The sequence below is a fragment of the Macaca thibetana genome, chromosome 1, assembly GCF_024542745.1.
Source record: "Macaca thibetana thibetana isolate TM-01 chromosome 1, ASM2454274v1, whole genome shotgun sequence".
Lineage (NCBI taxonomy): Eukaryota > Metazoa > Chordata > Mammalia > Primates > Cercopithecidae > Macaca > Macaca thibetana.
Genome location: NC_065578.1, coordinates 138,129,136 through 138,147,143, shown reverse-complemented (window position 1 = coordinate 138,147,143; position 18,008 = coordinate 138,129,136). Strand labels below are relative to the sequence as shown.

The 18,008-nt window shown below is 38.5% G+C and overlaps 1 protein-coding gene across 13 annotated transcripts in view; it reads left to right on the top strand.

The window, feature by feature from the left end:
• The window catches only part of DNAH14 (dynein axonemal heavy chain 14), a 506,458-nt gene that overhangs the window by 115,942 nt on the left and 372,508 nt on the right, over positions 1-18,008 (top strand). For 12 of the 13 annotated variants that reach the window (XM_050760224.1, XM_050760215.1, XM_050760305.1 and 9 more), the window contains 2 exons: positions 9,528-9,694; positions 10,765-11,109. The exons of the other annotated variant lie outside the window; for it this stretch is intronic. In XM_050760224.1, the coding sequence (XP_050616181.1) occupies positions 9,528-9,694; positions 10,765-11,109 (512 nt within the window). The remainder of the gene's footprint in view (positions 1-9,527; positions 9,695-10,764; positions 11,110-18,008) is intronic. 13 annotated transcript variants of the gene reach the window in all.

Sequence of the window (18,008 nt, the reverse complement as noted above, 5' to 3'; positions counted from 1 at the left end):
CAATATTATACTGTTTTAGTTATTATGTAGCGTTGTACTATTTCTAGCATCTATTAGCCGTCTCCTTTTTCACTTTTTTCGCCCTGGAAATTTCCTGGGTTCATTGATATTTATTTTAGTCTTTAGACTATAATACAGTATTACTGTTATCTATTTTCTTGCTCAAGTTGTTCTGGCTTAGTTTTGAAAGAGTGATTCTCCCCAGTTGGCTCCTATGCCCTTCAGTGTACCTCCATCCTTTTCTTGTGACTACTTCCTTAGCTTCTGTCACCAAGATGCTTCAGGCTCATCTTGTGTTTTCTCTGCCCAGCCCTGGAATCAACTGTTTCTCCCAGGAACCCTGGATTAAAGAAGGAAATTTAGGAATTAAGAACTACACACTAGATGTGCTCATTGCTACAGGAGTGTCACTACTTCCTAGCCTATCAGAGAAAATACCTAGAAAATACATGTGTGTATACTAGCTCATGCATACACACACAACTATGCTTATTCCTAGATCTTTTTGTTTGTCCATTTTAAACTATGTATTCATACTGATACCTCAGACCCCAGTCCAACTCCTCAGGATTCATTCTAGCCTTTTCCTTATATGTAACTTTTTTCTCTGGCTATGAGAAATCCGGGTGACATAATCAACTAATCAACTAATAACTTGTTTGTTATGCAGTCATGCACTGCATAAAGATGGTTCAATCAATGACAGACCACATGGTAGTCCCATAAGATTATAATAACATGCTTTTGCTGTGTCTTTTCTATGTTTCAATATTTAATCCTTACTACTCTTTTACAATTGCCTACAATATTCTGTATAGTAATATGCGGTACAAGTTTGTAGCTAGGGCAACAGGGTATGCCATATAGCCTAGGTGTGCAGTAGGTTTGTGTAAGTACTCTGTGATAGTCACACAATGATGAAATTGCCTAAGGACACACTTCTCAGAATGTATCCCTGTCATTAATTGCATGGCTGTACATGTAATTTCAGAATTGCTACTCCATACTTCTGTGAAAAATGTATCAACTAAAATGCAGTGTGTTTATGTACAGTTTTAAAAAAATATAACCTTAGAGTTTCCAGTCCAAACTTGTTTTCTGAAGTTGCTCATGTTAACTCCTTTCTTTCCCACCCTTTTCAGTGAGGTTATGTAGTTTGTTTGTAATACAGTTAGATTAATTTGTTACAGGCTGCATTCCAACTTGGATTCTCTCAGTAACCTGGTTAACTTTTTATAACTTATATAAAGTACAGTTTTCTCTTCGTGGGTGGTGTTAAGGGTTTTGACAAGTGCATAGGTACATGTCCACCATCACAGATCCATATAAAACAGTTTCATCATCCCCCAGTTCCCTTGTGCAGCCCTTTTGTAGTCACACTCTCCCCATTCCCTTATCTGTGGCAACCACTTATCTGTTTTCTGTCCCTATTGTTATGTCATTTCCAGAACGTCATATAAATGCATATGTAGCTTTTTGGATCTGGCTTCTTTCACATAGAAAAAGACATTTAAAATTCAGCTTTGTTGGCCGTGTACAGTGGTTCACACCTGTAAACCCAGCACTTTGGGAGGCCCAGGTGGGTGCATCACTTGAGCCCAGGAGTTCAAGACCAGCCGAGGCAAGATGGTGAAACCCTGTCTCTACAAAATATACAAAAAATTAGCCAGGCATTGTGACACGCACCTGTAATCCCAGCTACTTGGGAGGCTGAGGCAGGAGGATGGCCTGAGCCCAGGAGGTCAAGGTGCAGTGAGCCAAAATTGTACCACTGTACTCCAGCCTGAGTGACAGTGCAAGACCCTATCTCAAAAAATAAAAAATAAAAAAAGTATCCATGTTGTTACATGATTCAATAGTCTTTTTTTAAATTGCTGTGCTGTATTCAATTGTCTGGATGTATCACAGATTGCTTGTCCATTCACATCTGGGTTGTCTCCAGTTTGGGGAAATTATAAGCAAAATTGCTATACACATTCACATATAGGCTTTTGGATTAATACAAGCTTTCCTTTTTCTTGGACAAATGTCTAGGGGTAGGATTGCTGGGTCATATGGTAGTTATATATTTAACTTTATGAGAATGGCCAAACTGTTTTGCAAAGTGGTTGTATGAGTTACAGTTGCTCCATATCTTTGTCAGCACTTGGTATTGCCAGAGTAAAAACAAAAACAAAAAACTTTTAGCCTTCTAATACCTGTGTAGTGATATCTCTTTGTGCTAATTTTCATCACTAGTAACAAATGATATTGTTCATCTTTTATTATGCTAGTTTTCCATCTGCATATCTTGTTTTGCCATATGTCTTTTTAGATCTTTTGCCTATTTTTTTATTATACTTTAAGTTCTAGGGTACATGTGCACAACGCGCAGGTTTGTTACATACATATACATGTGCCATGTTGGGTGCTGCACCCATTAACTCCGCATTTACATTGGGTACATCTCCTAATGCTGTCCCTCCCCTCTCCCCCCACCCCATGACAGGCCCCAGTGTGTGATGTTCCCCACCCTGTGTCCAAGTGTTCTCATTGTTCAATTCCCACCTATGAGTGAGAACATGTGGTGTTTGGTTTTCTGTCCTTCTGATAGTTTGCTCAGAATGATGGTTTCCAGCTGCATCCGTGTCCCTACAAAGGACACAAACTCATCCTTTTTTATGGCTGCATAGTATTCCATGGTGTATATGTGCCACATTTTCTTAATCCAGTCTGTCATTGATGGACATTTGGGTTGGTTCCAAGTCTTTGCTATTGTGAATAGTGCCGCAATAAACTTACGTGTGCATGTGTCTTTATAGCAGCATGATTTATAATCCTTTGGGTATATACCCAGTAATGAGATGGCTGGGTCATATGGTATTTCCAGTTCTAGATCCTTGAGGAATCGCCACACTGTGTTCCACAATGGTTGAACTAGTTTACAGTCACACCAACAGTGTAAAAGTGTTCCTATTTCTCCACATCCTCTGCAGCACCTGCTGTTTCCTGACTTTTTAATGATCACCATTCTAACTGGCATGAGATGGTATCTCATTGTGGTTTTGATTTGCTTTTCTCTGATGGCCAGTGACAATGAGCAGTTTTTCATGTGTCTGTTGGCTCATAAATGTCTTCTTTTGAGAAGTGTCTGTTCATATCCTTTGCCCACTTTTTGATGGGGTGGTTTGATTTTTTCTTCTAAATTTGTTTAAGTTCTTTATAGATTCTGGATATTAGCCCTTTGTCAGATGGGTAGATTGTAAAAATTTTCTCCCATTCTGTAGGTTGGCTATTCATTCTGATGGTAGTTTCTTTTGCTGTGCAGAAGCTCTTTAGTTTAATTAAATCCCCTTTGTCAATTTTGGCTTTTGTTGCCATTGCTTTTGGTGTTTTAGTCATGAAGTCCTTGACCATGCCTATATCCTGAATGGTATTGCTTAGGTTTTCTTCTAGGGTTTTTATGGTTGTAGGTCTAACATTTAAGTCTTTAATCCATCTTGAATTAATTTTTGTATAAGGAGTAAGGAAAGGATCCAGCTTCGGCTTTCTACATATGGCTATCCAGTTTTCCCAGCACCATTTATTAAATAGGGAATGCTTGCCCCATTTCTTGTTTTTGTCAGGTTTGTCAAAGATCAGATGGCTGTAGATGTGTGGTATTATTTCTGAGGGCTCTGTTCTGTTCCATTGGTCTAGATCTCTGTTTTGGTACCAGTACCGTGCTATTTTGGTTACAGTAGCCTGGTAGTATAGTTTGAAGTCAGGTAGCATGATGCCTCCAGCTTTGTTTTTTTGGCTTACGATTGTCTTGGCAATGCAGGCTCTTTTTTGGTTCCATATGAACTTTAAAGTAGTTTTTTCCAATTCTGTGAAGAATGTCATTGGTAGCTTAATGGGGATGGCGTTGAATCTGTAAATTACCTTGGGCAGTATGGCCATTTTCACAATATTGATTCTTACTATCCATAAGCATGAAATGTTCTTCCATTTGTTTGCATCCTCTTTTATTTCGCTGAGCAGTGGTTTGTAGTTCTCCTTGAAGAGTTTCCTCACATCCCTTGTAAGTTTGATTCCTAGGTATTTTATTCTGTTTGAAGCAATTTGAATGGGAGTTCACTCATGATTTGGCTCTCTCTTTGTCTGTTATTGGTGTATAGGAATGCTTGTGATTTTTGCACTTTGATATTGTATCCTGAGACTTTACTGAAGTTTCTTATCAGCTTAAGGAGATTTGGGGCTGAGACGATGGGATTTTCTAAATATACAATCATGTCATCTGCAAACAGGGACAATTTGACTTCTTCTTTTCCTAACTGAATACCCTTGATTTCTTTCTCTTGCCTGATTGCCCTAGCCAGAACTTCCAACACTATGTTGAATAGGAGTGGTGAGAGAGGGCATCCCTGTCTTGTGCCAGTTTTCAAAGGGAATGCTTCCAGTTTTTGCCCATTCAGTATGATGCTGACTGTGGGTTTGTCATAAATAGCTCTTATTATTTTGAGATACGTTCCATCAATACCGAGTTTATTGAGTGTTTTTAGCATGAAGGGCTGTTGAATTTTTTTGAAGGACTTTTCCGCATATATTGAGATAATCATGTGGTTTTTGTCTTTGGTTCTGTTTATATGCTGGATTACATTTATTGATTTGCATATGTTGAACCAGCCTTGCATCCCAGGGATGAAGCCCAGTTGATCATGGTGGATAAGCTTTTTGATGTGCTATTGGATTTGGTTTGCCAGTATTTTATTGAGAATTTTTGCATCGATGTTCATCAGGGATATTGGTCTAAAATTCTCTTTTTTTGTTGTATCTCTGCCAGGCTTTGGTATCAGGATGATGTTGGCCTCATAAAATGAGTTAGGGAAGATTCCCTCTTTTTCTATTGATTGGAAAATTTCAGAAGGAATGGTACCAGCTCCTCTTTGTACCTCTGGTAGAATTCGGCTGTGAATCTGTCTGGTCCTGAACTTTTTTTGGTTGGTAGGCTATTAATTATTGCCTCAATTTCAGAAACTGTTATTGGTCTATTCAGGGATTCAACTTCTTCCTGGTTTAGTCTTGGGAGGGTGTATGTGTCCAGGAATTTATCCATTTCTTCTAGATTTTCTAGTTTATTTGCGTAGAGGTGTTTATAGTTTTCTCTGATGGTAGTTTGTATTTCTGTGGTATTGGTGGTGATATCCCCTTTACCAATTTTTATTGCATCTATTTGATTCTTCTCTCTTTTCTTCTTTATTAGTCTTGCTAGCAGTCTATCAATTTTGTTGATCTTTTCAAAAAACCAACTCCTGGATTCATTGATTTTTTGACGGGTTTTTTGTGTCTCTATCTCCTTCAGTTCTGCTCTGATCTTAGTTACTTCTTGCTTTCTGCTAGGTTTTGAATGTGTTTGCTCTTGATTCTCTAGTTCTTTAATTGTGATGTTAGGGTGTCAATTTTAGATCTTTCCTGCTTTCTCTTGTGGGCATTAAGTGCTATAAATTTCCCTCTACCTACTGCTTTAAATGTGTCCCAGAGATTCTGGTATGTTGTGTCTTTGTTCTCACTGGTTTCCAAGGACATATTTATTTCTGCCTTCTTTTCTTATGTACCCCATAGTCTTTTAGGAGCAGGTTGTTCAATTTCCATGTAGTTGAGCGGTTTTGAGTGAGTTTCTTAATCCTGAGTTCTAGTTTGATTGCACTGTGGTCTGAGAGACAGTTTGTTATAATTTCTATTCTTTTACATTTGCTGAAGAGTGCTTTACTTCCAACTATGTGGTCAATTTTGGAAAAAGTGTGATGTGCTGCTGAGAAGAATATATATTCTGTTGATTTGGGGTGCAGAGTTCTGTAGATGTCTATTAGGTCTGCTTGGTGCAGAGTTGAGTTCAATTCCTGGATATCATTGTTAACTTTCTATCTCGTTGATCTGTCTAATATTGACAGTGGGGTGTTGAGTCTCCCATTATTATTGTGTGGAAGTCTTAAGTCTCTTTGTAGGTCTCTCAGGACTTGCTTTATGAATCTGCGTGCTCCTGTGTTGGGTTCATATATATTTAAGATAGTTAGCTCTCCTTGTTGAATTGATCCCTTTATCATTATGTAATGGCCTTCTTTGTCTCTTTTGATCTTTGATGGTTTAAAGTCTGTTTTATCAGGGACTAGGAGTGCAACCCCTGCATTTTTTGTTTTCCATTTGTTTGGTAGATCTTCCTCCATCCCTTTATTTTGAGCCTATGTGTGTCTCTGCATGTGAGATGGGTCTCCTGAATACAGCACACTGATGGGTCTTGACTTTTTATCCAATTTGCCAGTCTGTGTCTTTTAATTGGAGCATTTAGCCCATTTACGTTTAAGGTTAATATTGGTATGTATGAATTTGATCCTGTCATTATGATGTTAGCTGGTTATTTTGCTTGTTAGTTGATGCAGTTTCTTCCTAGCATCAATGGTCTTTACAATTTGGCATGCTTTTGCAATGGCTGGTACCGGTTGTTCCTTTCCATGTTTAGTGCTTCCTTCAGCAGCTCTCGTAAGGCAGGCCTGGTGGTGACAAAATGTCTCAGCATTTACTTGTCTGTAGCTTTTATTTCTCCTTCACTTAGGAAGCTTAGTTTGGCTGAATATGAAATTCTGGGTTTAAAATTCTTTTCTTTAAGAATGTTGAATATTGGTCCCCACTCTCTTTTGGCTTATAGAGTTTCCGCCAGGAGATCCGCTGTTAGTCTGATGGGCTTCCCTTTGTGGGTAACCCGACCTTTCTCTCTGGCTGCCCTTAACAATTTTTCCTTCGTTTCAACTTTGGTGAATCTGACAATTATGTGTCTTGGAGTTGCTCTTTTCGAGGAGTATCTTTGTGGCATTCTCCGTATTTCCTGAATTTGAATGTTGGCCTGCCTTGCTAGGTTGGGGAAGTTCTGCTGGATAATATCCTGAAGAGTGTTTTCCAACTTGGTTCCATTCTCCCCGTCACTTTTAGGTACACCAATCAGACGTAGATTTGGTCTTTCTTTTGTTGTTTTTTCTCTAAACTTCTCTTCTCATTTCATTTCATTCATTTGATCTGCAATCACTGATATCCTTTCTTCCACTTGATTGAATCGGCTTCTGAAGTTTGTTCGTGTGTCACGTGGTTCTCATGCCATGGTTTTCAGCTCCATTAGGTCATTTAAGGTCTTCTCTATGCTGTTTATTCCAGTTAGCCATTCGTCTAATCTTTTGTCAAGGTTTTTAGCTTCTTTGTGATGGGTTCGAACATCTTCCCTTTGTTCGGAGAAGTTTGTTATTACCAATTGTCTGAAGCCTTCTTCTATCAACTCGTCAAAGTCATTCTCTGTCCAGGTTTGTTCCACTGCTGGCGAGCTGTGTTCCTTTGGAGGAGAAGAGGCGCTGTGACTTTTAGAATTTTCAGCTTTTCTGCTCTGGTTTTTCCCCATCTTTGTGGTTTTATCTACCTTTGGTCTTTGATGATGGTGATATACAGATGGGATTTTGGTGTGGATGTCCTTTCTCTTTGTTAGTTTTCCTTCTAACAGTTAGGACGCTCAGCTGCAGGTCTGTTGGAGTTTGTTGGAGGTCCACTTTAGACCCTGTTTGCCTGGGTATCACCAGCAAAAGCTGCAGAACAGCAAATAAGGCAGAATGGCAAATGTTGCTACCTGATCCTTCCTCTGGAAGCTTCATCTCAGAGAGTCACCTGGCCGTATGAGGTGTCAGTCAGCCACTACTGGGAGATGCCTCCCTGTTAGGCTACTTGGGGGTCAGGGACCCACTTGAGGAGGCAGTCTGTCCGTTCTCAGATCTCAGACTCCTTGGGAGAACCACTACTGTCTTCAAAGTTGTCAGACAGGGACGTTTAAGTCTGCAGAAGTTTCTACTGCCTTTTGTTCAGCTATGCCCTGCCCCCAGAGGTGAAGTCTACAGAGACAGTCAGGCCTCCTTGAGCTGTCGTGGGCTCTACCCACTTTGAGTCTCCCGACTGCTTTGTTTACCTACTCAAGCCTCAGCAAGGGCGGAGAGCCCTCCCCTAGCCTCGCTGCCACCTTGCAGTTCGATTTCAGACTGCTGTGCTAGCAGTGAGCAAGGCTTTGTGGGCATGGGACCCTCTGAGCCAGGAGCGGGATATAGTCTTCTGGTGTTCCATTTGCTAAGACCATTGAAAAAGCGCAGTATTAGGGTAGGAGTGTCCTGATTTTCTGGGTACCATCTGTTACAGCTTCCCTTGGCTAGGAAAGGGAATTCCCTTACCCCTTGCGCTTCCCAGGTGAGACAATGCCCCACCCTGCTTCAGCTCATGCTCCATGGGCTGCACCCAGTGTCCAACAAGCCCCAGTGAGATGAACCCAGTACCTCAGTTGGAAATGCAGAAATCACCCATCTTCTGCATCACTCACGCTGGGAACTGTAAACTGGAGCTGTTCCTATTTGGCCATCTTGGAACCTCCCCTGCTTTTTTTTTTTTCCCTTTTGAGATGGAGTCTTGCTCTGTCACCCAGGCTGGAGTGCAGTGGCACAATCTCAGCTCACTGCAACCTCCACCTCCCAGGTTCAAACAATTCTCTGCCTCAACCTCTTGAGCAGCTGAGATTACAGGTGCCTACCATCATGCCCAGCTAATTTATTTTTGTATTTTTAGTAGAGACAGGATTTCACCATCTTGGCCAGGTTGGTCTTAAACTCCTGACCTTGTGATCTACCCGCCTCAGCCTCCCAAAGTGCTGGGATTACAGGCATGAGCCACCACACTCAGCACCTATTTTTTTTAAATTGAGATTTTTGTTTTCTTATTGTTGGTTTGTGAGAGGTCTTTATACATACTCTGAATATAATTCTTTTATCATATATATGACTTGCAAACAATCTGTGTGAGATTTTCTCCCAATCTGTGTCTTATTATTTCATTATCTTTCACAGAGCTTAACTACTTACTTTTGATAAAGTACAGCTCACCGGTTTTTTTCTTTTATGGGTTATACTTTTGGTTTTGTTTCTAAAAACTTTTTGCCTTGCTCAAATCACACAGATTTTCTTTCCTATATTTTCTCCTTGATGATTTATGGATTTGTGTTTTATATTTAGGTATATGACTCATCTTGAGTTGAAATTGTTTATAAAGTGTGAGGTATAGGTTGAGGTTTGTTTATCTATCTATCTGTCTGTCTGTCTGTCTATCTAGGCCTGTGGACATCCCATTGTTCATCTAGACTGTGAACTCTTGAGGCCGTGTCTCCTGATTTTTGTATCCTTGTAATGGTATAATACTCTCCACATAATAGATACATGTCAAATATTTGTAAACTGAATGACTTATTTTCAGTTTATGTTTCAATCATGCCTCCCATCACCTCAACTCAGTTATGTGTGAGTGGCTCTTTTGTTTCTATAATATTAAATCTAAATCTTTACACCTGTTTTTAAATTCCAGTTATAAGTATAGAATGTTGTCTAGCCCTCATAATAAATCAGCCCCCAATTTCAATAGTTCTAGATGTCGTGGATAATTTTGAAGTGTTGCTTTCAATGGCATATCTGAAGTACTGACGTTTAAATTATGTATTTTAGCCACAATTACTCCTCTTTGCCAAGATCCTCACCTGTCTATCTTCATTGATTTGGTTTCAACAATGGATTTACCTAATAAGATAGGAAGCATAATACATTATACAGAGCAGACCAGATGGCCAGATTGTCACATCCTTTTTGAAATGGATCCTGCCTACCAAAATATAGTAAGTTTTAAAACAGTTCATTTTAGGGAATATTTACTTTAAGGAGCAGAGACCCACTGAATTCTTACATGAAATGAATTTATTGAAAAATTAGGGTATCCTATTCATAGCAATTGGAAAATCATTCCCAGCTTATCTTCCCATTTGTTTCCCCATGATCTGTCATCACTGCTCACCTCTGTGTGATTTTTCCAACTTCTGTGAAAATAAGCTTTCTCTTTTATGGCTCCCTCATAATGTAGACTCATCAGTTGTTGACTTGCCATGCCTTAACTCTTTCCATTAGCATCAACTGGGTATTTTTGTCCAAATTTACAAGAGAATCTAATTGGCTTAGCTTGATTTAGGATTCTACCCTATCTAAATAGTTATGTCTTTGGTGAATTGGGTGAGGTCACATACTATATACCAGCTGCCCTTAACCTTTTTGGCACCAGGGGCTGGTTTTGTGGAATACAGTTTGTCCATGGACAGCAGCTGAGGGGTGGTTTCAGGATGAAACTGTTCCACCTCAGATCATCAGGCATTAGTTAGATTGTCATAAAGGACACACAACCTAGATCCCTCACATGTGCAGTTCACAATAGGGTTCGAGCTCCTATGAGAATCTAATGCCACGGCTGATCTGGCAGGAGGTGGGCCTGAGGCAGTAGTGCTCGCTCACCCACTGCTCACCTCCTGCTGTGTGGCATAGTTCCTAACGGATCATGGACTGGCACTGCTCTCCGGCCTGGGGGTTGGGGCCTGGCCTTTTCTCGGGCTAAGCATAGTGTACTCTAAAACGGGGTAACAAGCAAGGGGATAAATGATTGGTGTCTCCAGTACATGGCTCAAAATAACATGTTAATTATAAAGTTAAATAGCCTAATAAGCCTTTAGGTAAAAGCCATATATTAGAAAGCCATCTAAATTTCTTAAAGTCTTATGTTTCCAATATATTTAGATTTTTAATAGCAGTTCTTAAACTCCACATGGCACTATTATTTTATTTTCTCAGAAACTATTAGCATGTCAAACCATTTTTCACTCTAAAAATAAAAATTCTAACATCTTAACATTCTTATTTACAGATTGTGAATCTCCTGACTATTGTTGGTAATTCAATGGGCCTAGTTAATGCTTACAGCTGCAAGTTTATAAAGTATTGTACCATGGTAGAAAAGGCCAAAATCATGAGTATGAAAATATCATCTATGGGAGAATTAACTTCAAAAGAATTTGAAGCTATTCTAAATAGATTCAGAAATTATTTTAGACATATTGTGAATATGGCCATTGAGAAGCGTATTGGTATTTTCAAGGTTGTAAGTCTTGATTATCAATCAGAATGCTTACCGTATATTGACAACGTCATACATATGAGTCACACCCTCATGCGATCTGTAATTGAAAAAAAGAACAAAAATTTATTGGAAGTAAGTATTTTGAAAATTCTTATTGTGTAATAATGTTTCAGATTAGTAAATTTTAAATTTAAAATATATACTTAGAGAATATATGATATCAGATGTCACATGCAGAGTATGATAAAATAGAAAAAATGAAGATATGCATGATAAATATTATCCTCAGAAAATTTTAATGTGTATTACATTTGTTTGTGTCTTTGATAAAATATCACTTCCTCAAAAAACCTCTGATCACGACTTCTATTGCATTCCATATCACTTTCCTGCTTCTTTCCCTGTTTTATCTTTATGACATACATTACTACCTGATTATGTTATGTATTTGTTTGTTTGTTGGTTGTCTATTCCATTAGAATATAAGCTTCATCATACTATGGAGTATCTAAGATAAATCTTTGAATACAGATGAATATTGGAGTTTCACTGTATATTAGGGCTGACCTCTTTAAGGAAGTATTCTGGGTGGGCAGATCTCCTGTGGGACCACAGTGGTTTGGAGACTCTATGGAGATTCCCAAGCTGAGAAAGTATGAAGATCTGGGAGCAAAATAACCTGCCCCTTCATTAATTATTCCTACCTATCATCCATATAAGTTTGTAGGACAGCTTAGATCCTAATAGATCGGCCATTGTCCATACGAGCCACCACAGCTGTACCTCAGACCTGTTTAAGGATATGAATTTATAATAATACCTACTATTTGTTCATTTGTTAAGTCAGACCACAAATATTTGTTGAGCATTGATCGTGTGCCAGGCATTGTGCTAAGCCCCTGAAATATAATGGTGAGAGGGATAGATTCAATAGAGTCTAATCTAGAAGAATATGCTAGCTGAAATACCTAACATAACCCAGGTGAACAATCACAGACAATTTGCTAGAAAAAGTCTTACCATCTAAAGGAGGAGTGGGAGTTGCCTAGTCAATGGGAGATGGTGTGGAAACACTGGAAAGAAAGGTCAGAATATTGCAGGAGTAGGTTGATTTAATTTAGATTCAGTTGCATATGACAGAAAACAAAAGATAACAGTGGGTTACACAAGTATGAAACTAATTTATCTCTCAGGTAAAATTAGTGGAGAAACAGACCACATAGGGCTAGTATGGCTGGCTTCACGAAGCCATCAGGGACATAGGATGCTTCTAGCTTACCAGTCTGCCTTCCCTAGAGCATGATATTCATGCACTGGTTGTCATATCCTCATTCCAGGCAGCAGGATGGAAGAAGGCAGCAAAGAAAATCTCTCAATTCCACTTGATATTTCCCAGAGGTTCCCCCACACTTTTACTTTTATTTTATTTACTAGAACTTAGTTATGTGCCCTCGCCTAGCTGCAGGACTGACTGAGAATGGTAGTCTTTTAACTGGGAGCATGGTACCCCAAACAAACTCAGGATTTGTTACTAAAGTGGTGAAGGAAAATGAAGTTTGGGGTAGGCGTCAAGCAGAAACTGACATCAGAAAATGGGGACAGCAAGTGAAATGTCAAAAGAGAACAAGACATACCTAAAGAAGACCTGAATGAAGCCAGTTAGGTGGGAATATATTCTGTGAAAAGGGACTGGCAAGAGGTGCAGCTAAGAAATGGAGAAGAGGACCTTGTAAGCCATGTCAGGCACTTGGAACATTATTCTTAAGACTATGGGAATTACTGAGAGGTTTTAAGCCGAGAAGTGACATGATGTAATTTGCATTTTTGTGTGGACCCTCTGGCTGCAGTGTGAAGAATAGATTGAAGTTGGGCAAAACAGGAGGAAAGCTGTTTCCATAATCTAGGGGAGAGGTGACGATAGCCTGATTCAGTGTAGTAACAATGAGAACTCTGAGCAATATATAGATATGAGATACATCTAGGAGATGAATCAAGAGGATATGGTATTGACTGAATATAAGGAATAAGATAAAGTTAATTATGTTTTCAGGTTTTGGGTTGGGCAACAGGGTGGGCAGTGATGCAAATTATTGGGAGGAGGAACATAGTACTTGTTAAATTGCATAATAATATTCAAGTAGGGATAACCAGATATACATATCTGGGTATCAAGAAAGTATCTACACTGGAAATATATATATTTAAATGATCAGAAACAAGTGGTTGTTGAAATCAACAGAGTGAATGACAATGCCCTTGTTTATGTGTATAGGGAGACTAGAAGAGAACCTACAACAGAAACCTAAAGAACCAGGAAATTACAGTTGTGGGGTTCCCAGTGGAGAATCACTGAGGAATCTGTGAGTGCTCCCCATGAGACAGAGTCAGCTCTAAACATGTGCCCAGCTCAGAGACGTGAATGCCAGGTCAGACAGTGGCAGGCAGTAAAGACATTTTCTGCCTCTTCTCTCTCCTCCTGTCTCCTACTATACCCCTGGAGGGGTCAGAAGATGTGGCTAGGAACTGGAAGTAATTGAATAAATAAAAGGCATAGAAATACAAAAGCAGCTAATTACACACCCACCTTCTCTACTGCAGACATTAATTTTAAATAAATTTTGGAGCCTTGACTATTATTAATACATAGGGACTTGATTTTTAATTTATGAATTTTTAAAATTAAAAGTGACCAGAGGACTTTATTATCTCTTTGTGACCAGAAAAGTCTTGGGTATTGATGTATATTTTATCCAAAGGTCTTTTCTTCATTTAAACCCCAAAAGGTGGGAGGAAAAATTAAGTTATGTCATTATAATACTGTCTACTCTTACAAATTAATAGTTTTAGGATATTACATATTTCTTCTATATCCTTATTTATTTTTTGTGTATCAGACATATACAAATCCTGAAAATCTGTTTAAAACTTTTCATTATAATTATGCTTTAAATAAATTTCTTCTTGCATTTCTGGTGATTTTTCCTATATATAGTAGCTTCTATACTGTATGGTTTATGACTGTTTATTTATTTGTTTGTTTATTTATTTATTTATTTTTGAGACAGAGTCTCACTCTGTCACCTAGGCTGGAGTGCAGTGGCGCGATCTCGGCTCACTGCAACCTCCGCCCCTCCAGGTTTAAGCAATTCTCTACCTCAGCCTCCAGAGTAGCTGGGATTACAGGCGCGTGCCACCGGCCTGGCTAATTTTTTTGTATTTTTAGTAGAGACGGGGTTTTACCATCTTGGCCAGGCTGGTCTTGAACTCCTGACCTCGTGATCCACCCACCTCTGCCTCCCAAAGTGCTGAGATTACAGGCGTGAGTCCCCACGCCCAGCCAGTTTATGACTGTTAAATCATCTTCACAAAGCATGTCGTTTATCAAAACGTTATAAAAATCTTTAAAGTACTTTTAACTTGCCTGATAAAAACTACTTCTGTTTCTTTTGTGTATGTATATTTGCCAAGTTAATTTTTGCCCATTGCTTTATTTTTTATATTCTCTTCAAGTGTGCTTCTTATAAATAGCGTAATTCTGAATTTTGTTTTATAACTCAGTTAATAATTATCTTTTAAAAAGAAAAATGTTTGTTAACTTATAACAATTAATGCACTTTTTTTCCATTTCACCTTATATTTTACTTTTTCCTTAAAGTTTTTGTCCTTATTTTTGCTCTATTGATTGGCTGATCTTCAGTGACCTCCCTCTTTTTTTTTTTTCACTATGTTGATTTTGGGAGTTTTATTCTACTCTTAAATTTCTTTAATGATAATCTTCCCTCTCCTGATTCTCACAATAAAATGTATTTATCTGCTATTAAGAGAAAACAAAATGTTTATCCTCTAAGATGCCATATTCCTCCATAGCATTTCCTCAGGCCAATAAAATGAGATCTCAAGAATGGTGTTGCTTTCTAATTCTCCCCTTCTCCAGAAATGAGATGTTGGAACAACTGAACTCCCACTCCCTACTCAACAGTTAGTCTTCACTGAGATGGCTTAGTACTTTCAGTTCTAGACTATTACTGAAATAGAAGTATGTCTTTTCTTTATTTTCAGTGTTGGGGGCTATAGTGCAATGGTGATCATAGCTTACTGCAACCTCAAACTCAAGTGATCCTCCCACCTGGGCCTCCAGAGTAGCTGGGACTATGGGCATGTGCCACTATAGCTAGATTTTTTTTTTTTTTTAAGATGGGATCTTGTTACGTTGCCCAGGCTGATCTCTAACTCCTGGCCTCAAGTGATCCTTTCAGCCTCCTGAATAGGTGGGATTATAGGCATAAGCCACCACACCTGGTTGTATTTTCTGTTTTAAAAGTCATTATATAGCACATAAATTACATACTCCCAGAAAGTTCATCTTCATCCATTTAACTATGTAGACAGGAATGAGAATATAATGTTTACAACATTGATTATGATGTGAGACTGCCTAAGCTCAAAATCTGTGATCTAGCCATGCTGGAGAAACAAAGACTGAACTTAACCTCCTTCCATAAACAACTAAATAAAATAAAGGAAAGAAATACTGGTGGGGTACATTGGTTCATGCCTCTGTAATGCCAGCAATTTGGGAGGCCAAGGCGGGTGGAGTGCTTGAGCTGAAGAGTTCAAGACTAGCCTGGACAATGTAGTGAAAACCTATCTCTACAAAAAGTGCAAGAAAACTAGTCAGGCATGGTGGTGCACACCTGTGGTCCCAGCTACTCAGGAGGCTGAGGTGGGAGGATGGCTTGATCCCAGGAAGTTGAGGCTGCAGTGAGTTGATCATGCCACTGCACTCTAGCATGGTCAACAGAGTAAGACTATTTCTCAAAAAGAGAGAGAGAGAGAGAGAGAGAAAGAGAAATAAATAAATACCTTCAGGTACTGATTAACAGGTAGTACAGGATTATGATTCTGGAAATAAGGGAAACAAGTGAGAGAGAGGATTTCTGCCTGGGGATAGTTTTTGGACTACAAATATGTACAGGGAGGGGGAACTGGCCTCAATAAGTTGAGGAAATGGCTGAAATTTTTAGGGCAGAGTCCTATAAAGAAGGAAGCTATGAAGAAAATAAAAAGCCCCAGAAATCTGCCCTGGGGTCCTGTGACTCTGCTTAGTAGGCAGAATGTTCATAGGGTGAAAGTTCACAAAGATGAATTGGAACCAGTACTTGTAAGCAGAACAATCTTTAGAAATCACCAAGTTCTGACTGCCCAGAGTGGAGGATCTCAGTGATTGTACAAGGCATTCAGTGTGGACCCCGAATGGGTAAACCTTAGCAATAGAGCCAACTATCCCTAAAGGAAAGTCTGTTTTATACCTACCCTTCCAAAGATTAAAGATAGACCTCAAAGAGATCAAACTGATCTGCATTTAATTACCTGAAGAAATGAAAGACAACACTCTTTAAATGAAAACAGCAAAAATCAGATATATAACATGCAACATTGACAATGCCTGATTTTCAACCAGAAATTGTTAAACATGCCCAGAAACAGTAAAATGTGACCTACAACTAAGAGAAAAAAAATCAATGGAAACAGAAATGGCAAAATGGGGCTATCAGAAAAGGACACTAAAACAGATTATATATTTATGTACAAGTATTTAAATGAAAACATGAACATAACAAATAGACAAATGAAAGATATTTAAAAAGAGCAAAATAGCAAAACTTAAAGAGATGAAAAAAACAATACAGTCAGCCCTTTGTATTTGTGGAGGATTGGTTTCAGGGCTCCAAGATACCAAAACCCACAGATACTCAAGTCCCTTATGTAAATCATGTATTTACATATAACCTACCCACATCCTCCTGTATACTTTAAATCACCTCTAGATTACTTTTAATGCCAAATACAATGTAAATGCTATGTAATTTTTATATGGTATTGTATATTTTTTATTGTTTTAATTTTTTAATTGTTTTTTAAAAACACTTTCCATTTGTGGTTGGTTGAATCCATGGGTGCGAAACCCACAGACATGGATGGCTGACTGTATCCTAAATGAAAATTTAACTTGATGAGATTAATAGGAGATTAGACACTGCAGAAAAAAATCTGAACTTGAAAAAATAGAAATAGAATCAATTACAAAGGAAGCACAGAGAGGAAAGAAGACTAAGAAATCAAACAAAAGCAGAGCCTCAGTTGCCTGTGGGATAATACCAAGTGATCTATCATATGTGTAATTATAGTTCCATGGGAAAAAAGAAGGTGGACGGACAAAAGATATCTGAAAAATGATGAAATAGTTTCCAAATTTGATGAAAAGTATAAACCAATAGATTTGAGGAGCTCAATGAAATTCAATGAAAACAAAAAAGAAAACAATGCCCAAAACATAATAAAATTACTGAAAACCAGTGAAAAGGAGAAAATTGTAAATGCGGCAAGACCTCCTCCCCCAAAAAAGATAAAGAATGAGAAACAGAAAAATAAGAAATTTCACAGACTTCTGGTGAGAAATTATGTAAGAAAGAAGGCAATGGAGTAACATTTTTAAAGAGAGAAAAATCTCTTTGGATTTTGTGTATCTAACAAAGGACTTGTATCCATCATACATAAGGAAGACCTCTTACAAGACAAAGTACCAATAAAAATACAAGACAACCCAATAAAAAGTGTGCAAAGTATTTGATCAGACATTTAATGAAAGAAGATGACAAATAGATACAATCTGTGCTAAACATCACAGTCTTCAGGGAAATGTACATTAAAACTCCAATGACAATTCACTGTATAGCCATTGGAATGGCTAAAATTAAAATACTGACAATATCAGATGTTAAAAAAGGTATGGAGAAACTAGAAGTTTCATACATTGCAGGTGATAATGCAAAATGGTACAGTCACTTTGGAAAACTGGCAACTACTTTTAAAGTTAAATACTCACCGGGCCGGGCGCAGTGGCTCACGCCTGTAATCCCAGCACTTTGGGAGGCCGAGGCGGGCGGATCACAAGGTCACGAGATCGAGACCACGGTGAAAACCCGTCTCTACCTAAAAATACAAAAAATTAGCGGGGCGCAGTGGTGGGT